Source organism: Prionailurus viverrinus, chromosome D2 (genome assembly GCF_022837055.1).
Source record: "Prionailurus viverrinus isolate Anna chromosome D2, UM_Priviv_1.0, whole genome shotgun sequence".
Taxonomy (NCBI): Eukaryota; Metazoa; Chordata; class Mammalia; order Carnivora; family Felidae; genus Prionailurus; species Prionailurus viverrinus.
In genome coordinates, this window is record NC_062571.1 from 36,231,941 (window position 1) to 36,256,991 (window position 25,051).

At 42.6% G+C, this 25,051-nt stretch overlaps 1 protein-coding gene across 2 annotated transcripts; it reads right to left on the reverse strand.

The window, feature by feature from the left end:
* Positions 1-1,173: 1,173 nt before the first annotated feature.
* On the reverse strand, positions 1,174-13,738 carry LOC125148049 (nascent polypeptide-associated complex subunit alpha-like). Of its 2 annotated transcripts, XM_047825713.1 has the most exons (4): positions 13,005-13,738; positions 9,733-9,743; positions 8,504-8,509; positions 1,174-1,183 (listed from the first exon to the last, which is right to left on the reverse strand). In XM_047825713.1, exon 1 carries the CDS (start codon positions 13,682-13,684, stop codon positions 13,091-13,093), a length of 594 nt encoding a protein of 197 aa, XP_047681669.1. In that variant the 5' UTR covers positions 13,685-13,738; the 3' UTR covers positions 1,174-1,183; positions 8,504-8,509; positions 9,733-9,743; positions 13,005-13,090. The 2 variants fall into 2 exon arrangements, with proteins under 2 accessions (XP_047681669.1, XP_047681671.1); XM_047825715.1 differs by lacking the exons at positions 1,174-1,183; positions 8,504-8,509 and having other exon boundaries at positions 13,011-13,738.
* Between the last annotated feature and the right edge of the window lie 11,313 nt (positions 13,739-25,051).

The window sequence follows — 25,051 nt, forward strand, 5'->3', positions numbered from 1 at the left end:
TGGATGGTGGACTCATTGATAAACTGGAAGAGGACTATTAGATTGACTTGCAAGTCCTTGCACTTAGCATCATTTGCTCTGGAATCTTCCCTTGTCTGTGGGGGGAACAGTGGTGTGCTGGAGTGCCCCCCAACTCCATTGAGGGACATGATGTTGGAGGCTTGAAATTGACCACGGTAGGAATACTAGGAAAATGGCAAATGCTACAAGTTAGGGTTTTTTTGTTGTTGTTGTTGGTTTGTTGGTTGGTTTTCTGAAGAGCTGGCTATTAAATATTCACCAGCACACAGCTGGGAAGGACCCATGCTGTAGCTCATGGTAATTTCTCTCCATCAGAGGGAAGTGCAGAGAGCACTGGTGAGTGAGTCTAGAGACCTGAGTTCTAGACCTGGCTTTGCCAGTAAGGGATCCTGACCTGAGCTCTTTGTCCTCATTTGTATCAGGTGGTCTCTTAGGTGCCACCATAGCCACAGGATTAGGTATAAAAGTATTTTCATAAAGAGCTTGAAGCCACAAAATGAAGCTTAATTGAATTCACATTTTTGCTCACAAATGTAAAGTGTCTCCCCCATACCCATGTAGAATAGGGCTAAGGCTGTGGGTATTTGTGCAAAGCACATGTTGCTGTATGAACTGTATAGGTGTAGAAGACATTCTGCTTGCTCATTCTTCACCATTTTTGGAGCAAGACAGACTAGGGTAGAAAGCCATCACTTCCTTCCTCTGTGACCTTAGGTTGGTTAGCTTCTCTGTGTTTCTATTTGCTCCACTGGGAAATGAGCATACTCAATAGTGTCTATTCACAAGGTGCTGTGAAGAGTGAATGAGATCATGCCCATTGAATGTTGGGCACTGACTTGGTGCATGGCAAGTGCTGGGTACCTCCTTGGTGTTGCTGCATTTCTTCCCTGCAGTGTTTCTTTCCCTGGGTAGGGGGGAAGGTGCCCCACACCCACCTCACAGCTGCCAGAGGCCCTGTATGGGCAGCCAGGGATGAGAAAGAGGGGCTGCTGTCACCTGCCTCCTCCGCTGGAACCTCCCAGCCCCCCAGCAGCTATGCAAACTTTTTTGTGTTTGTTAAGCTCCTACTGCTGGGAGGAAGGTGTGATCCCAGAGTCTCACGTTCTCAGGTGTGGAGGCACTGGCCCTAGGGGCACGACCCTGGATTCTACAGGCAGGTCAGCTGGAAAGACACCAAATAGGCTGTGGAACTCTGAGTCCACTCACCCTGAGCCAGTGTGCCCTCTGCCTACGTGGTTCAGAAATGCCCTTCCACACGAGTCACTTCTGGTCCTTGCAGGGGGTTGGGGGGTGGAGGGCGTGGTCCTCTCCTTGTCCTCTAGTGGTGAGCATCTGTGGCATGGCCTCCACCTGCCTGCTGTGCACTGGCCTTGGCTCTGGGAGACTCTGGTTCTCTAATGTCACGCCTCTGCATGCTCCAGGTGACTCCCCCACAGTGTCTGAACATGGGCACAGGGTGTTCTCTGTTTTCATCTTTCTGCAGTCCCTGTCTCCCAATCCTGGGGGACAGATGGATCTACTGGCTTGGATGCATGCCCCACCTCCCTCATCCTCTCTCCCAATGCTCTGTCTACAGCTCATCCTGCAATGCACCTTCCACTCCTCCCTGTCCTGGGTTTGTTTCCGTTTACTTTCTTGGCCCCCATCCCAGTTACCTACCATCCTATGTGCCTTGTAATACTACCTACCTACCTTGCAATACTTTCTGGACCTTTGATTTAAGATTTTCTGAGGCTTGAGCAGGGTAGTGATGAGTAGACCCAGGACCTCCAACAAAGTCAGGACCCAAGGCTCCATCCCTAGGTTCTGCTCCTCCTGGTAATGTCATCTTCTTCCCGCTGCTTCTCCTCACAGCAGAGTCATGGCTGCTGAAGCTGTGGCCTCACATCAGTGCCCATAGAGGATGAAGATACCTATCCCTGGTCTAGTTATAAAACCCTGGGAAGGACTCAATTATCCAAGCTTGGGACATGTGCTCAACTCTGGATGCATCACTGTGCAGGCAGTCAGCAGATGGGGTACTAGGATGGGCCAGGCATGGGCCACTTGCTGGCTCTTGTGCATGGTCAGATGAAATGTTGTCCAGAAGAAGGGGGATGCTATGCTGAGCAGGGAAGCTCCACTGCAGGTGGAGATGGTCGGCCCCAATATTCCAGCATTAGCAACAACATGCCTAAGCCAACTTGTGTGGGGGCACTAGGTTCAGACACAGACGATGCTGCTCCATCAAGGATTTGTCTCAGGAGAGCCACATTCATGTTTGGAGCTAGAGGACAATATTTTACTTTTATTTTTATTTTTTATGAACCAGAAGTGGTTATTGCAGAAATTTGGCCAAGGTTGCAGTTGGGTGACTCCAGCTGAGGTTGGGCCAGGGCTCCCTTCCAGGACTGGGCAGGTGGGACGAAGAGAAAGCAGACAGAGTGTGTCTGGGCCTGGGGTCTCAGAGCTGTAGGTGATGTTGGGAGATGGGCTGCAGGAGAGGCCTGTGCTATTGGGCTCCACGTTCAGGGCCTTTACACACCATCCTCCATCACCATGAAGAACCTTTTGAATTGTTAATTCCCAAGCAGTGACACTGACAATTCATCTAGTAACAAATGTGTTCCCTTCCCAAAGGCCCCAGTGGGGTCAGTCAGGAGCTGAACCTTGCCTTCTGCATTGTGGGCTCTCCCCACCTCACCAGTCACAGACATCATGGACATTCAGACATGCCACCACCTGGCTCCCCTTGGCGTGCAGAGCCCTGGCCTGCTTTATAACCCTGGCAGGTGAGCCTTAGGACAGCCCAGGAAAAAGGAGGGATTCAAGACCTGTGATAAGGTAGAACGCTGCCCAGAGAAAGTGGGGTCAGGATAAAGAGGGGGTATTCACTCAAAGTTTGAATTCATTGGTGGAGGTCTAACTGGGAGTCAGAAGAGAAAGCACTTTGCCCTAAACTTTGCTGCCCCAGGGCTGTGAAAGGACAGCACAGGTACAGGGCCTGTGGGGGTGGGTCTTCTCTGTGGGCAAAACTCCCACACTCTTTTTTTAAGTTTATTTATTTATTTTGAGAGAGAGAGAGAGAGAGAGAGAGAGAGCGAGCATGAGTGGGGGAAGGGACAGAGAGAGAGAGACAGAAAATCCCAAGGGGGGATCTGACACGGGGCTCAATCCCACGAACCATTTGACCATGACCTGAGCCAAAACCAAGAGTGAGACTCTTAACTGACTGAGCCACCCAGACACCCCCAAATCCCACACTTTTAATACTTCTTGCTACCTGGTGGGCCAGAGTGGCCGGGATGGGTGGAAACAAGGACTGTTTCTGTTAGGGGCAAGGCCTAGGTTTTGAACTGGGATAAAACCTGGCTGGAGAGAGGGCTTGTTTGGGGAGGTAGTCAAGGTACAATAGACGATAATAGCCGAGTCAGCACTGGGTCCCCGCCCGAGATTTGTCTCCTGCCCACAGGCCTCCTGGCCATCTTACCCCTACTGTTTGGGTACAATTGCTACATAATAAAGCACCCAAACTGTTTTATTATATCACAGATTCTGTGGGCCAGGAATTTGGATAGGGCACAGTGAGAATGGTTTGCCTCTGAGGACCTCGGCCGGGCTGACTCAAAGGCTGAGGGAATCATCTGGAAAAGTCTGGAGTTTCCACATGAACGTTCTGCAGAGGCTACTTTGGGCTTCCTCACAGCATGGCAGCTGGATTCCAGGAACAGTCACCCTCAGAGAGCCGACAGAAGTTGCGTGGCCTTTTCTAGTATAGCCATAGAAGTCATGCAGTGCCACTTCTGCCACATTCTATTCATGGCAGCAGTAACAAGCCAGCACAGATTGAACGGGAAAGGAATTACTTCTTCTTCCTGGGGAGAGGCAAGGTGATACTGTAAGAAGGTTTATGGGACAGGAGATGTCATTGAGGCCATTATACAACCAGCCCCACTTTTGCAAAATCCAACTGCCACACCCATAAATTTGGAAAGATGAGGAAGTCCAGTGGTGAGCAGAGGCTCATCCTTACTTCACAGAGGGAACAGATGAGGCTATAGAAGTCATCAAATTGAGAAAGGGCCCTAAAAGCCCAACTCATACTCAATTTAGGGATTCTTTCTGTGGCATCCCATGGAGGTAACCATCTAGGCGCTTCTTGAATACTTGTAGAGATAGGGAGATCATTACCTTACAAAGGGGCCCATTCCAATTGTTGCACAACTGGAATTGTCAGAATGTTCTCAGACTGTGACAAAATCTGCTTCCCTGTAAGGTCCACTCATTGGCTCTGGTTCTGACCCTGGTGGATGAGGACTGGACAAGAAAGGAGGAAGCTAACAGTCCTGAGTGCCACCTGTACACCTGGCCTGTGCCTGGGGCTTTCACAGCCATTTGCTGAAGAAGCAGCATGTGCCAACTCACACTCACTGCTGATGGAGATGTCACTTTTCCATCCTGAGGTCCTTCCCCTGTTCCTCAATGACCGGGTTTCCTGATTGCTCATTACCTTTGCCTGTGTTACAGTTTTTCCTGGCTCATCTTTTTTTTTTTTTTTTTTTTTTTTTTAAGTAATCACATCACACAAGATTGTCCTATCTTAAGCTTGCCGTCAAGTAAACGCCTCCCGTCATTTTTCACTTTAACTGCTGCTGCACCCGGTCTCTCCCATGCCACTTCTCATCCAGGAATCTTCCCATCAGACCAGGATTAGAATGAGGATGAATATCCAGAGGCCCATTGTTGGCCCCAAAGGACCTCGGAGATCAAAGCGTGTCTGGAGAGTGGGATCTGGGACCTGTCTCAGGTGGACCAGGGGTTAGCTTGAGCTCTGGCTTCCTGCTGGGCTGGCAGGGAGGACAGGCCAAACAGGTTTATTCAGAGGCTGGGAGGACCACCACTCACTGAATGCCTGTCCCCTTCTTGCTTGGAGGTGGGGACAAACCATAGGCTCAGCATGCAAGTCTCCTGGGCCTGGAACACTACGTACTACGTGGCATGAGTGAGGTCATGAGGGACCGTACTACGTGAGGTCACAGGGAAGACTGTCAGGAAAGGACCAAAGAAGGCTCACTGCAGCCCTCCTTCATATGGGCCTTAGCAGATTCTTAGTCATGTACATATATGTAAACAAAGAATAGGAGCATTTATTGATTTTAGGTGAATCCTCCTAAATTGAGATGTCCCCTGAACACCAGTATGACATGTCCCCTGAACACCCCTGAGGACTCTCTGGATTGCAAGTGGCAAAAACAAAACGAAAGCAAGTTGCAGCAAGACAGGGAATGTATTGGCTCACCTGCTGTGAAGGCTGAAGGTAACAAGGCTTCAGGCTTGACTGGATCCAGGGACCTGAAGATGCCATCAGACTTGTCATTAGCGGGCTGCACTGCCCTGTTTGGCATCATTTGCTCCTCCAGTAAGTTGTTTTTTCAGGTAGCAGCCACCAAGTCACTAGGAGCTCTGGGGTCCTAGCCTTATAATTCTCAATCTGAAAGGAATGGACACTATCTCTCTTTCAGAATAAATATATAAAATCCCGGGGAAGGACTCTGATTGCCTAGGTCACATGCCTGTCCTGAGCCAATCTTTATAGGCAGAAAGACCGGGTAGAATGATTGGCCAGGACTGGGTCAGGTTCTAGTGGCCAGTTACCTCCCAGGCATCCATGGGCAGAAAGCAGTATAACAAGGCCTTAAAGGATGGGAATGAGCAAGTCAGGAATTGAAGGCATGCCGTCTTCTGGGTCTGTCTGGTATTTTGTATCTGCTTCTTTTTGCCCACTTCCTCATTTCTCTGGTTTTCTTTGAGGATCAGCTTCCCCACCCACCCCCCCTTCAGCATCTACAATGGTGCAAAATGGCTGCCTCAACCCCAAATATTAGTAACTTTTAGAAGTCTGATACCACCTGTGGCTGAGTTCAAATTTTCAAGGAAGAGAGAATCTGATTTGTTGCATGGATAGGTGTTCACTACTGGACCATTCAGCTGGTCCATACACACATGGCCTCTGTGGTCTTCCCCTTGAGCAGGCCTGGTAGGAGCAGTAACTCAGAGAAGAGAGCTGTAGGTGTAGCAGGCATTTCAGAACAAGGTGTTGTGCTCATCCCAGGTGATCCAAAGAAGGGCAGAGCATGGCACCATCCCTGCCCTCAAGTAGCTTTAAGGATAGCTGGGCAGGCAAGATGTTCATTTGGGCCAGGGGTCCTAGGACCTTGGAGAAGGGCAAGGGCATTGTGGGCCAGGACAATCAGAACAAACTTGTCCTAGAGGTGGCGGGAACAGAGCTGGCCTCTCCAGGTGGGCAGAAAGGAAAGGACAAGATACTCCAGGGCATGGAGCAGATGTTCTCTTCCTCACACCTGAGCTGGCTCACATAAACCAATATGCAAATGCGCTTCAAGTGTCATGTTCACGATTGAGGCTTTCCTCAAAGCGTGGGCTCTACAGAGTAGGTTTCTGTGTGCCTCTCCACCTCCTCCCCCCAGGTTCCAGCCGGGGTCCTTATAACACCCTTGGTCCCTGGATGCCCAGGAAGTGACCCTCCCTCTCTGCCACTCACCATCTCTGGACCTGTGTGTGGAAGTTGCAGGGAGTTAGTTTTTCATGACTTTTTGGAAAGTCAAGGAAATTGTCTCTCCCCAAAAGACAAGAAAGAGAGAAAGAGAGGAAGGGGGGGAAGGGAGGAAAGAAAGGAAGAAAGGAAGCAAGCAAGCAAGCAAGCAAGCTGCAAGAATAAGAGGAAAATAACGGTTTGCATCTGGAGAAGGTAAAGAGACCTGCAAGAGGCCTGAGGTAGGGACTTCTACTCTTTTGTTGTGGATGAAGAAATAGAAGTACAGGGAAATTCTGGCCTTGCTCAGGTTCTCATGGTAGGACTGGAACCCTGCCTTCTCACTGCCCCTGGCCCAGGGCTCTTTCCATGAGCCCTTGGTGGCCAGTGGCGGTGGGGTGGGGGCCCTGACAGGGGTAATCTGGTGGGGGAGGGGGAACATGCAGAACTGCCTCACCTTTACAAGGTGGGAGTAGAGGCTCAGCCCAGGAAAGTGTGGCCAAAACCAAGTTCTCTTGGGAGCCCTGCGGGATCCAAAAAGTGACTAAGAGGTCACAGGTTGCTCCTCAGGGAACTGGGCCAAGGTCCATCCAATAGGCGTTATCTGGGCAGATGCCATTTCCTGTTGGAGGAAAAGGAAGAGATCTTTGTGTTTTTCTGCTGTTTTCCCCTTTCAGGCAGATCAGAAACCAGATCGAGTCAGATAAACCCAGTAGAGAAGAAAGAGGCAGTGGCTGGCACGTAGAGAAAGGTCCCTTGCCAAAGTGACACAGGAAGACACCCAGAGAAACCCTCCCCTGGCGGAGGAGGGAGAAGGGCTTCGTGTAGGTCTCACGGTAGACTTTTAATACTATTTCCAAATGAAGTTTTACATGCAGTGACTGTGTTACTGTTTTGCATCTGGTTGAGAGCGACAGATTGTTAACCGTGAACTTAAAGACTTCACACTTCTTCATTGTTTCAGCAGGGGCGGCCTCACCAAATGGAAGTGGCCCCAACCTCACTTGACCTCTGCGAGGCCCCAAAGGCAGTCTCGGAGGGCCTGGGACGGAGAGGAGGCGGCAGAGGAGGGGGAGGGGAGCTGGGGAAGGCAGCTAGGGGAGAGAAGCTGGGAGAAGCGGGGAGGAGGGGTGCGGGGAGTCCGGAGGGAGGACGCCGAGGGAGACCGGCGGGAGCGCGCGAGGGGAGAGGGCAAGGTGACCGCGGGTATCAGTGAGGGGCCAGTTGTCAGGGTTCTATCTGCGCCGTGATTGATGGGAGCCTGGGTTTTTCTGTCAGCCTGTCACGGCGCAGGAATGTTTAATGTTCTCATTATTGGTTACGCTGTTGTGTATATTTCTCTGTCAGCACCGCGGACCCAGCTGAACTGGCAGAGCACTTCAAAGGCCTGCGGGTCATTCATCATCCCCATGACGCTCCGGCAAATGCTCAGCTTCAGCTCCGCGCCAGGGATTTGTTATGACTTGCGAGCCGGCTGACAGACAGGACGGTGGCGGCCGCGGGAGGGGGACGCGCGGGAGGGAGGCGCGCAGCCCTTTTGTCACTCTGGGCGAGCGGCAGCGCCCAGCGCCCGGACTCGGGCTGGGGCGGGGGGGAGGCCGGGCTGCCCCGCGGGGGGTGGGGACGGGGGTGCGCCCGGGCTGGGGTCCCGGGACCCTCCCCCCCCCCCCCCCCCGACTCTCCCCAGCGGGCCCAGCGGGCCCAGCCGGCGCCCTCGCCCTCCCGTCCCACCCTCCTCCTCTCTCGGCTGGCGGTGGCGTCTCCGAAAGTTGTGCTGAAAACCCAGAGGTTGGGGAAAAAAGCGAAACTTGCAACCGTCCAGGGCCCGAGGAGGGGCGGGCCGGGGGGGAGGGGAGAGCCGCAGAATATCGGAGCTTTGTTTCCTTTCCCAGGCCGTGACATGATTAATCGTTTTCTTCTGATCTAATTTTGGAACATGAAAAACAGCACATTTGTCTTGAAGAAAAATGATGTGCCGAACTGCGCAGATGGAAATTTCGAGCAATGAGAAAGATTAAAGTGAAACCCCACTCCTTAGACCTAATCATGAGTTGTAGATTATTCTGTCGGCCCAGCCAGATGGTAGCTCTGATTCCACAGCCCCTTCTTATATTAATGAATACTAGACTGTTATATTTGACTTAGGTAAGTGAAATGTCTATCAGAGCTAATGGACTGCCAGCCAGCATAACACATGTTGTACCGCTAAGGGTCCTTGCTGCATTTTTCATGTTTTATACTAATGTAGAACATTTTGTTTCCTACTGTTTTTCATCATTGTCACTGTTTGCTAAATATTTTCACATGGAAGGGGGGGAGGGAGACAAAGTCATGAGGAAAAAGAACCCCCCTCCAAACTTGTGTCCAAAGCTAATTTCCTCCCGTTGGGCTTGGCTATAACTCTACAAGTAAAACAGTCACCCCAAGCAATGCGTACAGGAACTCAATAGTAACGTGATTAAGTTCCTAGTCAACAAGACTACACTGGACTGTATGTTAACAAACCTAATTATAGCCCTGTGGTGATAAATTGGGCCCGGGCCCTTGCTGCACATCTCTGAGGTCATGTCTAGAAGAGCAGCTTGACCCTTGTCTCAGGGGAGAGAACTGTCCTGGAGAGGAGTCCCATGCTCAGCTTGGAGGAGGGGCTGTACTGACGCAGTAGTCTAGTGCCTCAGGAGGGTGGGCACATGCGGGGACACATTGCAGAGCAGAAGGTCAGAGGTATAAGCAACCAGGCATTAGGCTGTCCTGGATGAGGCTGGAAGGGTGGTGGTTTCAGAGCCATTGGTGCCATCTGTGTTGTGAGCAGTATCAGGATGCCTGAGAGGAGAGTGTGCTGTTCCCAGTTCACTGGTTCCATGTAGGCCTCAGGAACTGGTGGCTCACTTTCTCTGTGCCCAGTAGAGGGTGGCTCAGACCCTCTTCCTTTTTCCAGATAGCTGGTCTGTGCACTGGTGAGGTCCCAAACAGCTTGTTGTTCAAGAGGAAATCCTTTGTGAAGGACCCAAGCCTGGGTGGGAGTCGTGTCCTGGAGAAAATGAGTCCTGGAGATGGAATCTGAAAGCTGTTTGGGACAGATAAGATGGAGGCGGTTGAGAGATATCTTCAAAGGGTAGTGTTTTGGGAAAAAATAAAAAGGAAAGAAATAGAGAAGAGAGAGCTATACAAGAAAACACATGAGAGACAGGTGGGGGAAGAGAAAGGGGGAGGGAGGAAGGGAGAGAGGGAAAGAAGGAAGAGAGGAATGCAGAGAAAGCGAGAGACATTGAGGCAAGGAAGTGTAAATACCAACAGAGAAGAGAGCCCACGAATTCAGATTCTTCTTGCTCTAGCCAAAATTAACTCCCTAAAAAGCAAATTTAACCCCTGCTTAAAATTCTGTTGGCTGTGATTCCTGCAGGAGTCAGTTCAAATGCCTTGGCTGTGAATGGGTGACCCTTTTCCATCGACTCCAAGCTTACCTCTGTGGCCTCATCTCTCACCTGTCCCTAACTATGAACCCTGCACTTCTGCCACATGAGCCTTCTCAGGCTTCCAAAGAATGCTAGGCTCTTTCACAACAATGTACTTTGTCCCACTTCCTTCCATTCCTTCTCTGGCAAACTTCTACTCATCCTTCAAGACCCAGCTCCCAGTTGTCCTCCTCTGCCATACTTTCTTCATATTCCCCAGGGAATCGTTTCGTAGTAGGGCCCCCATCGCTTTTTATCCAGATCCCTATGAAAAGGTGGGCTGAGCTGCGTTGAAAAATGTCTGTGTTTGCAAACCTGTCCCTCTGCACCTTCTTTCCTCTACAACTATTCCTCTGTTCGTTCATTTGTTCACACATTCAAGCAATACATATTGAGGACCTACTCTATTACCACGTATTGTTCCAGGCACTGGGGATTCAGCCATATACAAAATTCCCAGCCTTCTTGGAGCTGCTATTTTGGTACTACATGTGTGGGTGTATTAGTGAGTCTTCTTCATAGTAAGAAACACATTTGTTTAGGCCAGCTCTAATAGTGGAGGTTATTATAAAACAGAGGCAATAAAGGGGCAGAAATCTCATGGGGACCCAAGAATAACTGTACAACTTCTGAACAACCTCTCAGCTTCTGTAACTCATAATTGGGTCATGTGTGGCCCTTCCCAGGTGCTAATGTCTTTTTTTAAACTTTTTATTGTGATATAATATACAAGCAGAAACCTGCACGTCATAATATAGCTCAATGAATTTTCACAAACTGTAACCCACAGTGAGATCAAGAAACAGAACATTTAGCCCTCCAGTGCCCCTCTTGTCATCCTTCTTTATTTCATTTTTAAGTTAACTTCCCACCCCAACTTTCCCCCAGTATTTACTATGACATTTTGGTTTCTGTTTTCAGTGGGTTTGTTTTTCTGAACAGCTTTACCAAAGTCAAGTTTACATACCATAAAATCATCCATTGTATGGAATATTACTCAGCCATAAAAAGAATGAAATCTTGCCATCTGCAATAACATGGATGGACCTTGAGGTAGTGTACTATGTGAAAGAAGGTAGACTGAGAAAGACAAATACCATATGATTTAACCTGTATGTGGAATCTAACAAACAAAACAAAGAAACAGATTCATAAATACAGAGAACAAACTGGTGGTTGCCAAAGGGGAGGGGAGGAAACGGTGAAATAGGTGAAGGGGATTAAGAGGTACAAACTTCCAGTTACAAAATAAGTCACGGAGAGAAAAGTACAGCATAGGGAATACAGTCAATAATATTATAATAACGTTGTATAGTGACAGATGGTGACTACACTTTTTGTGGTATCGAGTAATGTACAGAATTGTCAAACCAATATGCTGTACACCTGAAACTAATATAACATTGTATGTCAACTATATTTTAATAAAATATCACCCATTATAAGTGAACAAGCCAATAATTTTTAGTAAACTTACAGCGTTGTGCAATCATTACTGCAATCCAGTTTTAGAACATTTCCCGCATCCCCCCAAATTCTCTTGGGCCCATTTTCAGTCAAAACTAAGTTCCAGCCCCAACCCTCAGTAACCAGCTTTTACATTTAGGTTCTATGATCTATTTGAAAAATATATATATAATAACTTTTTTTGAGATATAATTCACATGCCATAAATTCCCCATCCTTTACAAAGGTCAAATTCAGTGGCTTTAACATATTAGAAACTTGTGTAAATATCGCCACTGTCTAATTCCAGAATATTTCATCACCCAAAAAAGAAACCCACACCCATAAACAATCACTGCCCATTCCTCTCTCCCCCAGTGCCTAGCAATCATGAATCTACTTTCTCTCTCTACAGATTTGCCTATGCTAAACATTCCATAGGAATGGAATCATACAATATGAGGCCCTTTGTACCTGACTCGTTTCACAGATTTAGTGTTTTCGAGAATAATCCATGTTGTAGCACATGTGAGAACCTCATTTCTTTTTTACGGCCTAATAATATTCCTATATTACTCTATGGGTTTATAGCATCTTGTTTACCCATTCCCCGCTGATAGAGATTTGGGTTGTTTCCGGTATGAATATTTATGTACAAGGTCTTGTGTGCATGTATGTTCTCAATTCTCTTGGATATATATCTAGGAGTAAGTAGCGTTGCTAAGTCACATGCTAACTCTACATTTAACTTTTTGACTGTGATCCATTTGAAGTTAATTTTTGTTTATGGTATGAGGTAAGAGTCTAAGTTCATATGGATATCCAATTGTCCCAGGATACATTTTTTTAACTTTACTTAAAAAAAATTTTTTTTTCAACATTTATTTATTTTTGGGACAGAGAGAGACAGAGCATGAACAGGGGGAGGGGCAGAGAGAGAGGGAGACACAGAATCGGAAGCAGGCTCCAGGCTCTGAGCCATCAGCCCAGAGCCTGACGCGGGGCTCGAACTCGCGGACCACGAGATCGTGACCTGGCTGAAGTTGGACACTTAACCGACTGCGCCACCCAGGCACCCCAACTTTACTTTTTTTTAAGTTTATTTATTTTTTAAGGTTGTTTGTTTGTTTGTTTATTATTTACTGTTAGTGTGGAGCCCAATGCAGGGCTTGAACTCACGAACCATGAGATCATGACCTGAGCCGAAGTTGGCTGCTTAACCAACTGAGCCACCCAGGTGCCCCTCAGCATTAACTTTTTTTAAAAATATAAATTAGCACTGGATGGGTCAAAAGCTTTTCCTGCAACTACTGAGGTATTAAAATCTCTATTATTGTTGGGTACCTGGGTGGCTTAGTTGGTTAAGTGTCTGACTTTGGCTCAGGTCATGATCTCATGGTTTGTGTGTTCAAGCCCCATGTCAGGTTCTGTGCTGACAGCTCAGAGCCTGGAGCCCACTTTGTTTTTGTTTGTTTGTTTGTTTTTTGTTTTTTCCAACAAGAAGCCATAACTTTATTAATGATAGAAACAGTACAAATTTCAAACCAAGCTGCAGTTATTCTTTTGAAACACCAAAAAAGGGTCCTCCTTTTCAGACAGTTACATTGTTAATTCCTTAATAGCATTTACAATATCATTACTGTTGTTCTTCAGGGCTCGGAACTGCCTTTGCTCTTGATACATTTGCTTGTGATGTGACCAGTTCTATGACCTTAACCTCTACACCTGTTTCATCAACCTCTTCCTCTTCACTCTCTTCTTGTACAGTTGGAGTCTGTGTCTTTTCTTGAATGTTTGAGACAGCTTCACCTTGAACTTTGAATTTCTCAGCAGCTGCTAGTTGGGCTTGCTGAGATGAATCCTCCATCTTGGCTTCCCCCAAAACTATGTAGGTATCTGAAGCTGGGCTCTTGTAGACATCTGGTTTTGTGATGACAAAGAGGATAGTGACTCTTATTACCCCTGTAACCTGTCGAAGACCTAGTTTGGACATAGCCTTCCGTGCCTTCTTTTCACTCCGGCTCTGTTTTGCTTTACTGACTGGTTTTTCATCGATTTCAGCTGCTGCCGCCAGCTGGGCTTGTTGGGTGGTTGCCTGTGTGGAATCCTGTTCCTCAAGCTCTGGTACTGATTCATCACTGTCGGATTCTGTTCCAGACCCTGTCTCAGCCTGGGGCTGTGGCAACTCCTGCTCTGTAGCAGGAATGGTTTCTGTGGCTTCACCAGGCATTTTGTGGGGGGAACGCGGAACCAAAATGGCGGCAGAAAGAGAGCCAGCGAGAGCGTGGCCCACGCCTGTTGCAGAAGGAAGCCTGGTGGAGGGGCGCCTGGACCCCACTTTGGATTCTGTGTCTCCCTCTCTCTCTGCCCCTCCCATGCTTGCTCTCTGTCTCTCAAAAATAAACATTAAAAAATTTTTTTAAATCTCTATTACTGTTTGTCTATTTCTCTTTGAAATTATCATGTGAGTTGTCCTTTATTCTTTTAGTATGGTGACTATATTAATTTTTCTTCAAATACTAAACCAACCTTACATTTTTAGGATAAATACACTTAGTCATAGTGTGTAATCCTTTTTATATGTTGCCGGATTTGGGTTGCTAATATTTTGTCAAGGATTCTTGCATCTATTTTCATGAGGGATATTGGTTTTCTTTGTGTGTGTGTGTGTGTGTGTGGTGTCTTTGTTTGGCTTTGATTTCTGGCTAAATCTGTCATCATAGAATGATTTGCAAGTATTCCCTCTTTCCACTATTTCTTGAGTTTGTGAAGGATTGGTTTTATTTCTTCTTTAAATATTTAATATTTGATTCACCAGTAAATCCATCTGGGCTTAGGCTTTTCTTTGTGGGAAAAAATTTAATTACTCATTCAACTTCATTTTTTGTCAGTTTATTCAGATTTTCAATTCTTTTTGAGTCAATTTTGGTAATTTGTGTACTTCCAGGAATTTTTTCCACTTTATCTTAGTTGTCTAATTTGATGGCGTAAAGTTGTTCATGTATTCTCTTATAATCCTCTTAATTTCTGTAGTGTCAGTAATGATATACTTTCTTTATTCTTAATTTTGGTTATTTGTATTTTCTCTTTCACTTTCTAGATGGTAAGGCTAAGAGTTTTCCAATTTAGTTGACTTTTTCAAATAACCAACTTTTGGCTCTATTGATTTTCTATACTTTCCATTACATTGATTAATGTCCTAAGAATGTTATTTAATTTGCAAAATTTTGGCATTCTTCCTATTTCTTTGTTATGGATCTCTAATTTTGTCTTTTTGTGGTCAGGGAACATACTTTGTATTATTTCAATCTTTTTAAAGTTATAGACACCTGTTTTGTGCTCCAGGATATGATTTATCCTGGAGAATGCTCCATGTGCTTGAAAATAATGTTTATTCTGCAGTCTTTGGGTAGAGTGTTGTGTAAATGTCAGTTAAGTCAAGTTGGTTGATAGCGTTATTCACACCTTATATGTCCTTTCTGACTTTCTAACTTGTTATTTGATCAATTACTAAGAGTGGAATGTTGAAATCTCCAATTATTATTGGGATTGTCTGTTTTTCCTTTCAATTACATCAGTTTTTTCTTTTTGTATTCTGGGGTCTCTCTTGTTAAGGGCACAGACAAAAAATGTTACTTCCTGAGATATTAATATACTCCTGATATAGATATATAGATACAGATATAGATATAGATAGATACCTTTGTCATTATAAAAAATTTCCTCTTTATTTCTAGTACTTTTTCTTGTCTTAAAGTCTATTTTGTCTGATATTAATAATGTAGGCTCCCATTTAGTAAATTTGGTTATTAGTGAAAATTTTCATGATATTTAAATATATAGAAGCTCTGCTAATTGACCTCCATTTAAAAATATTTTATATTCTCTCTGTAAAGCATATGAACTGATGCCCTCAGTACAATAAACACTTGTAACTGGTATGCTACTTTCCAATACCAATTGTATCGTCTGCTTACTACAGATCAGTTGTGTATGTTCCTAAGTCTCTGTATGTTAGTTTTACTTTTATTTTTAACTACCTGCTTTATTTAAATATAACATAAAATAATAAGATCTGACTATAACAAGAAATAAATTGGTTTTTCTATATTAAATAACTTGAATGTTTTGGACAAAAGTACCAAAAAAACTGTGTTGAGTGAGTGTGCATATGACAACTTAAAAATTTAAGGAAAAAATCACAAATATTCAGAAGGAATTTCCATATGTAAAGATGTAAAGAGTTCTGCTTAAATTCTCACTGTGTTCACAGTGTAGAATAGGCAGAGATGCTAAAACTTATCTGAAAAATTTTAAAGTAACCATGACAAAAATGCTTCAATAGGTTACTACAAACATATTTGAAACAAAGAAAGGTAGAAAGACTTAGCAAAGACATAGATGTAAAGAAGAACCAAATGGAAATATCAGAAGTAAAGAATACAATAACCAAAATAAAAAGCTCAGGGAGTGGGATCATCAGTGGAATGGAAGACAAAGCAAAGAATTAGTGGACAGACAGAGATGAGAACTTTAGATATCTTCAGATATGTAGGACTATAACAAAAGAGCTAACATTTGGGACATCAGAGTTCAGAAAGGAGAGGAGAAAGAGGGTTGGACTGAAAAAGTATGAAAAGGAGTAATGGTGAAAACCTTTCCAAATTTATCAAAAAACATAAACCTATAATTCAAGAAACTGGATGATTCCCAAACAGGATAAACCCAGAGACATCTATACTAAGGTGCATCATAACTGAACTACTGAAAACTAAATGTAAGGAAAACTCTTGAAAGCAGGCAGATAAAAATGACACCTTACCTGAAGGGAAAAACAATCTGAATTATGGTATATTCCTCATCAGAAAACATAAAGGCCCAGAAAAGCAAGTGGCACAACATTTTCAACTGCTGAAAGTAAATAACTGCAGTTAGTGTCCTATAGCCAGCAAAAATACCCTTCAGAAATAAAGAAAAAATGCAAACATTCTCTGATGAAGGAAAAATATGAGAATTTGTCACCAGAACTATCCTAAAGGAATGACAAAAGGAAATTCTCTAAACAGAAAGTAAATAATAAAATGAGGACCTTTAGAACAGGAAGAAGTAACAGTATGAAAAAATATGAGTAAGTATAATAGGTTTCTCTTCTTAATTTTTGTAAAATAATGTTTTAATGATTCAAGCAATATTATAACACTGTCTTTTTTTTAAAGTCCCAACTTTTATTTTATTTATTTTTTTAATGTTTACTTTTGAGAGAGAGACTGCATGCACACACATGTGGAAGGGGCACAGAGAAAGGGAGACAGAGGATCTGAAGTGGGCTCTGCTGACAGCAGAAAGCCTAATACAGGGCTCGAACTCACAAACCATGAGATCATGACCTGAGCTAAAGTTGGACACTTAAAACTGACTGAGCCACCCAGGTGCCCCTGTAATACTATCTTAGTGGTTCTGAATGAATATAGGGGGAATATTTAAAACAATTATATTATAAATGGGAGAGAATAAAGGAACATAAAGGGAGATAAAGCCTCTATTCTCCACTTGACCTGGGAAGGTGACATAACTTGTGACAAGTTAAGTTTATATAATGTAATACCTACAGCAACCACAAAAAAAAAAAAAGCTGTGCAAAGAGATATACTGAAAAATGCTATAGGTAAATCAAAATGGAATTTTTAAAAAGTCAGGTAACCCACAGGAAGGCATAAGAGAGAAAAGAGAAATGAAAAACAGAATGAAAAAACAGAAAAAAAATGGTAGCCTTAAGCCCTAGCATATCAACAATTATACTAAATGCAAACAATCTAAATACAATAACTAAAAAACAGAGATTTGCAGCATGGATTAAAAATCATCACTCTAGTATATGCTGCCTACACACACACTCACACACACACACACACACACACACACACATGTCCCTTTAAATGTAATGATATAGCCAGATTGAAAATAATAGGCTGGAAAAAGTATTATATAAATATTAATCAAGAGAAAGCAGGAGTGACTAACGTGAAATAGACCAACACCAATTACAACACCAATTACCACAATTTACTCAATATGAAACAGATATTTTGAATAGTCCTATAACTATTAAGGACATTGAATTAGTAATTTTAAAACTCCCAAGTAAGAAATCTCCAGGCTCAGATGGTTTTACTGGAGAATTTTACAAAATGTTTAAGGAAGAATTAACACTAATTTTATATAATATTTTCTAGAAAATACATGAGGAGGGCACACTTCCCAACTCATTTTGTGAAGCTAATTTTACCCTATTACTCAAACTCTACTAGGAACACTACAGATCAATGTCCCTCATGAATATAGATTTTAAAAATTCTTGAAAAAATTAGCATATAGAATCCAGCAATATGTTACAAGAATTATACACTATAACTACGTGGGGTTAATTGTAGGGATGCAAACCTGATTCAATATTTAAAAATCTGTCAATGTAATCTATCATGTTAACAGAGTAAAGAAAAAAAATCACATGATCCTATCAGTTGCTACAGCAAAAGCTTTGACAAAATTCAACACCCATTCATGATTTAAAAAAAAGCTCTCAGAAAATAGGAATATATAACTTCCTCAACTTGATAAAGAGCAGCTACAAAACAAAATCTACAACTGACATTATCATTAAGACTTCATTTTTTCCCTCGTAAATTAACAAGGCAAAGACGTTTGATTTATTTATTCAACATAGTCCTGGAAGTTCTATCCAGTGCAATAAGACAAGTAAAGGAAACAAAAGGCTTACAGATTGGAAAATATTTTGGTACTACTGAGAAATAAAAACTTATATTCACACAAAAACCTTTACGTGAAATTTTATTCATAATAGCCAAACAAGGGGAAACAACCTAGATGTACTTCACTGGGAGAATAGTTAAACAACAATATCCTGATATGGTATTGTGGTATAGTTTTGCAAGCTGTTACTAGTCAGAGAAACTGAGTAAAGGGTATGTAGGATCATGATGTATTATCTAAAGCAGAGTTTAATCTTTTTCTTAATGTTTATTATTTATTTTTGAGAGAGAGAGAGAGCGAGCATGAGTTGGGGAGGGGCAGAGAGAAAATAGAATCCCAAGCAAGCTCTGCACTGTCAGTGCAGAGCCTGACACAGGAGTCAAACTCATGAACTGAACCATGAGATCATGACCTGAGCCAAAATCAAGAGCTGGACCCTTAACCGACTGAGCCACCTAGCAGAGTTTAATCTTAAAAAACTGGATTCTCTTAATCATCTCTATAAATGTCAAATGTGATACTTAAGAAATTAATAAAACATTTATTCTCCACTTAAAAATCTGTATCATTACTTATATATTCTACCAATTACTAAGGGAGATGTGTTAGAAATAATTCATTATGATTGGGAAGTGTGTGTTTTTCCTTTTAGGTCTGTCAATTTTTGATTTCTGTATTTTGAGTCTATATTGTTGCATGCAATAGACTTATTCAACCCTCTTGGTTGATTGAGCCTTTAATCACCATGGAGTGTCACTGTTTATATCTTATGATGCTTTTTGCCTTAAAGTCTACTTTGTCTGATTTTAGCATAGTGATGCTTTCTCTCTTTTGCTTGGTATTTGCATAGGATTTCCCTCTTATTCTTTTGTTTTAACATTTTCTGTATCCTAATTTTTAAAGGATATCTTATAAACACATATGTTTCTATTTAATATAATATGAAAAATTTAATATTTTTATTGGAGTATCTTGTTCACTTACATTTAATGTAACCACAAATATATTTGAGTTTATACCTGCCATTTTATTTGTTCTATTTTCACACACTCTGTTTTCTTTTTTCTCTTGTTTCTTGCCATCTTTTAGATTAAACAAATATTTTCATTATTCAATTTTCTATCTTGTTAATTATAAATTTATTTTGCTATTATTTTTAGTAGTTGTCTTAGGCCATTCAACATACATCTTTGATTTATCAAAGTATAATATTAAACAGTACTTTTACCACTTTCCATACCATGCAAGGACTTTAGAATACTTTAACTCCATTTACCACATCCAATTTTTATGCTATTATTTTCACATGTTTTAATTCTACATATATTTTACACCTCACATGATATTATAATTTTTCTCTTGGATAAGTACATAGGAGTAGGATTGGTGGGTCATGTGGTATGTGTATGTTTACTTCTTTAAGAACCTGCCAAATTGTTTTCCAAAGTGACTCTACCATTTTGTGTCTCCACCAGCAATATTTGAAGGTTCCAATTATGCCACATCTTCATCAGCACTTGGTATTGACGGTCTTTTAAATTTTAGCCTTTCCAATAGGTATAGAGTAGTATGGTGGGGTTTTAATTGGCTTATCCTTACTGACCAATTATCTGTTCATGCACTTCTTAGCCATTCTTCCATCTTCTCTGGTGAAGTGTGTGTTCAGAATTTTTGGTACTTTAGAAATTGGTTGCTTGCTTTTTTTTGTTGTTGTTGAATTCTAAGAGTTATGTATATATTCTGTAATAGGACTTTGTCAGAAATATGATTTGCAATTTTTTTCCAGTCCATGGCTCACTTTTGGATTCTCTGAACAATGTCTTTTGCAAAGCAAGATTTTTTAATTTTTAAAGTTCAAATAAACATTATTTTCTTTGTGGATCATGCTTTTGTGGATTGTGCTTTTGGTATCTAGAATCTCTTTGCCTAACGAAGGGTCGTGAAGATTTTCTCCTGTATTTCTACTAGAAGTTTAGTAGTTTCACATGATACATTTAGGTTTATGATCCATTTTGAGTTAATTTAGAAAAAAACATTTTGTTTTATTGAGATATAAGTCACATACCATAAAATTAACTTTTTAAAAGGTATAATTAATTGGATTTTAGAATATTCACAAGGTTATGCAACGATCTCCACTAGCTAATTCCACTAGCTAATTCCAGAGCATGTCATCATCTGAAAAGGAAACACTGGAGCCTGTTAGCAGTCTTGGACCATCGCCCCTCATCCAGCCTTAGGCAACTACTAATCTACTTTTTGTCCATATAGATTCCTTGACTTAGTGTAATATTTTCCAGGTTCATCCATTTTGTAGCAGGTATTAGTACTGCATTCCTTTTTATGGATTAATAATGTTTAATTATATGGATATATATACATTTTATTTATCCATTCATCATTCTATGGATATTTGGATTGTTTTCACTTGTTGGCTCTCATGAGTAATACTACTGTGAACACTGAACATTCATGTACAAGTGTTTGTGTGAACATATACATTCAGTTATCTTGGGTATGTAGCTAGGAGTAGTTGAATTAATTTTTATATAAGGTGGGAGGCATGGGTTGGGATTTTTGTTTTGTTTTGTTCTGTTTTTGTATACGGACGTCTAATTAATCCAGCACCATTTACTGAAATAGCTATCCTTTCTCTATTGGATTGTCTTTGACTTTTGTCAAAAATCCGTTGATTTTTAGATTCTGTTTTGTTCCATTTGTCTGTCTCTTTTTGCTAATACCACATTGTCTTTTTTTTTTTTTTTTTACTATTTATTCTTTTTTGAGAGAGAGAGAGACAGAGCACGAGTGGGGGAGTGGCAGAGAGAGAGGGAGACACAGAATCTGAAGCAGGCTCCAGGCTCTGAGCTGTCAGCACAGAGCCCAATGTGGGACTCCAACTCACTGACCATGAGATCATGACCTGAGCCGAAGTTGGATGCTTAACTGACCGAACCCCCAGGCACCCCCAGTCTGTATTTTTTTTACTGACCTATCAGTAGATAGGTTTCTAGTCCTCTCTTTAGCTGTGTCGTTTTTGCTGTCAAACTCATCTATCCAGTTCTTAATTTCAATTATTATATTTTTGCTTTAAAATTTCTACTTCAGGGGCACCTGAATGGCTCAGCTGGTTAAGTATCCAACTGTTCATTTCAGCTCAGGTCATGATCTCATGGTCGTGAGATAGAGCTCTGCATAAGGCTCTGTGCCGAGGGTGGAGGCTGCTTGGGATTCTCTCTCTCCCTGCCCCTTCCCCATCTTTCTCTTAAAGTAAATAAACATTAATACTTGATTTTTTTCTACTTGATTTTTTTTTTTGGATAGATTCCAGTTTTTCACCAAAATTCTCTTTACGTAGAAGTAAGGTTAGCCCTCACTTTTAGGCTATAACTTATCAGGCATCCCAACTGAGAGCTGGGGGTGTTTGCTAAGGTTCTTGATTTATGACAATCCAGAATTCTTTTTTTTTTTTTAATCCTCAGTCCCAGGAGACTCCTGAATATCTACTCAGCTTCTGGGTCCCTCAGATATTTGCTTACAAATCTACAAATGCCTGAAAAGAAAAATGTGGCCAGCTGTTAGGTTCACACGAGTATACTTCTTTCCTCTTGATATTCTTGGCCTCTCAAGTCTTCATTGTCCTGGAAACTTTTCTTTCTGTTGAAACTTGCTTTCCTAGCTGGGTGAAGATGTTGATGTGATACAAGCTAATTCACCACATCCAGAAGCCAAATGGAGAGCATGGACCTTGGAACCCAAACTGTAGTATTCAAATCTCACTTCCATCATTTATGTGCCTGGTGATCATGAACAAGGTATTAACTTTTTTGAGCCTTACTTTTCTTATCTCTAAAGTAGTAATGATAACAGTTGTTACCTTATAGGGGTATTGTAATGATTAACAAATGCACATAATATATTTTTAAAATATATAATCTAATAAAATAAATATCTTAGAAAGGTGTCTGGAATCCAAAAAATGCTGTAATTGTTATTTGCTATTATTATTTTTACTTGGTCTCTTTTACAATTACTATTATTTTCCCTTGTATTATGTTATTCACACATCCTTAATAGTTGGCACTGGCTAGTAGATGAAGTCCAAATTATATATATGCAGTTCTCAGCCTCAGAGAAGTATTAGAATAACCTGTGGTACTTTTTAAACTCTTAAGCCCCAAGTTGAACCAGGCCAATTACATTAAAATTTTTGAGGTGGGATACAGATATCAATCAGTATTTTTAGAAGAGCCCCAGGTTATTCTAATGTTCAGTGAAGACTGAAAACCTCTATTTTACTTCCTAGCTTTCAAGGTCCCTTAGAGTAGGGCCCCAACCTATCTTTTATAAGAATTGTATGTATGTATTTATTTTTATAAATTTTTAAATGTTGATTTATTTTTGAGAGAGAGAGACAGAGTGCGAGTGGGAGAGGGGCAAAGAGAGATGGAGACACAGAATCTGATGCAGGCTCCAGGCCTCTGAGCTGTTAGCACAGAGCCTGACAGAGGGCTCGAACCCATGACTGCGAGATCAGGACCTGTGCTAAGTTGGACACTTAACTGACCACTTATTTATTTTTTTTGAGAGAGAGAGTGTGTGTGTGTGCATGAGCAGGGATGAGAAGCAGAGGGAGAGAGAGAAAACCTCAAGCAAGTTCCATACTTAGAGTGGAGCCTGACCTGGGGGCCCTTCCCTGCTTCCCAACATGGGCAATCTCTTGTAGCGTGCCAATCTATTCAAGGTACGGACTTTCACCTGCATAATCTCTTATATAAAGCATGAGGCTCAAAGGCTGATGTTTTTTCTCCTCCGCCTCCCTTCGTAGTGGAAGTGGACACCCAAGAATGTGCTTATGTCCTTGTGTCCTCCCTCTTGGCTTTTATCTCTTTACTGTAACTTGGATCTGTTTCATGGCAAGTTTTGATTTTTATTTTTTTGTTCTTTCCGCTTCTCCTTCCCAGACCTTCCTTTCACCTTTCCTTGTCCAAGACTAAGCCAGCCTCCACTTCTGCTTAGAAACACACTATTTATTTAACTGGCCTTGTCAACTGGTAGCATGGCACAGTAGCTAATTTCCAATGATAGGGCTTGAGAAACCTTTCTGCCCTCAGGAGCCAACATTGATCAGCATCGTGCTCATTCTTACCTCTACTCCTTTGTGCTTTGCTCTCTACCCAGAGTATCTCTTACCCTTCCCCTGTCTCTGCCAATTTAAAAATTTTTTTTTTCGACATTTATTTATTTTTGGGACAGAGAGAGACAGAGCATGAACGGGGGAGGGGCAGAGAGAGAGCGAGACACAGAATCGGAAACAGGCTCCAGGCTCTGAGCCATCATCAGCCCAGAGCCCGACGCGGGGCTCGAACTCCCGGACCGCGAGATCGTGACCTGGCTGAAGTCGGACGCTCAACCGACTGCGCCACCCAGGCGCCCCTACCAATTTTAAATCTCTCCAGTATTCATGTTTTACTTAGTCCATGAAGCCCACTCAGTATCTCCAATGCACACTATTCTGCCATCTATGTCACACTCCTCCTGCTCACCTTGTCTATTCTACACTATTGTACCTCAAAATTACATACTGCCCTCCAATAGAGGACCTAGGGACACAGCAGGAATTTAATACTTATTATTTGCTTGTTAGACTCACGTGAAATTGATGGAAAGAAGCCTTAGCTCAAAATTCCCTAAATCGATTTCTCCTTCCCCCAAAATAATAATAACAACAACAACATCAAGAGTTGGTGGGAATAAGGTAGAGAATCCCATTCATTCTCTGTTCCTGCATAACAAATTCTCACAGTTGTAGCAGCTTAAAACCACACCGTTTATTATCTCACAGTTCCAGAGGTCATTAGGTCCAAGTGGCTTGGCTGGGTTCTCTGCTCAGGATCTCACAAGGTCAAAATCAAGATATTGGCCAGGCTGAGCTCTTATTGGAGGCTCTGGGGAAGAATCAAGCTCATTCAGGTTGTTGGCTATTTCAGGTCCTGGGAGCTTTAGGACTGAGGTCCCCTTCTTCTTGGGGGCTGGGATGGGATGGGGTGTCTCTCTCAGGTCCTTCCATGTGGCTCCCTCTATCTTAGCAGCAGAGAAATTCCTCTAGGTTCAATTCCCCTCACACTTTGAATCTCTCTGATTTCTTTTTCTGCTACCAGTGGGAAAAAACTCATTGCTTTCATGTTTTTAAATTTCTTTTAAGTTTATTTATTTATTTTGAGAGAGAGAGCAAGAAAGTATAAGCAGAGGAGGGGCGGGGTGGGGGGGCTGGAGAGAATCCCAAGCAGGCTCCACACTGCTGGTGCAGAGCCAGACTTGGGGCTTGAACTCACGAACTGTGAGATCATGACCTGAGCCAAAATCAAGAGTCAGACGCTTAACTGACCGAGCCACCCAGGTGCCCCTGAAAACTCATTGCTTTAAAAAAATCTCATCTGATTGGGTTAAGCCTACGAGATTATCTCTGTATCTTAAGGTCAGCTAATTTGGTCTTTAATTATATCTGTAAAAGCCCTTCATAGCAGCAGCACCTGGATTGGTGTTTGAATAACCAGGGGATGGAAATCTTGGAGAGCTATCTTTAGAGTTCTGCAGCAGTGATGGAGCAGGAAGCCAACCAGTAAGAAAGCAACCACTGAAATCCAATGGACCAATGCTTTGCAGAGTGAAAAGCACCTTAAGGATCAGCTAGTCCAGCTACTAAGACCCAGAGAGGGGAAAGGAATTCATAATTCATCTTCCACAAATCCACCCTCGGCCAGACACTGTATTAAATGTTTATGGAGAATATAGAGATAAATAAGATTCAGCATCTGCCTTTAGG

What these genes read in the sequence shown, in the direction of transcription:
- LOC125148049 (XM_047825713.1), bottom strand. Translation starts at nt 13,684, where the DNA reads ATGCCTGGTGAAGCCACAGAAACCATTCCTGCTACAGAGCAGGAGTTG.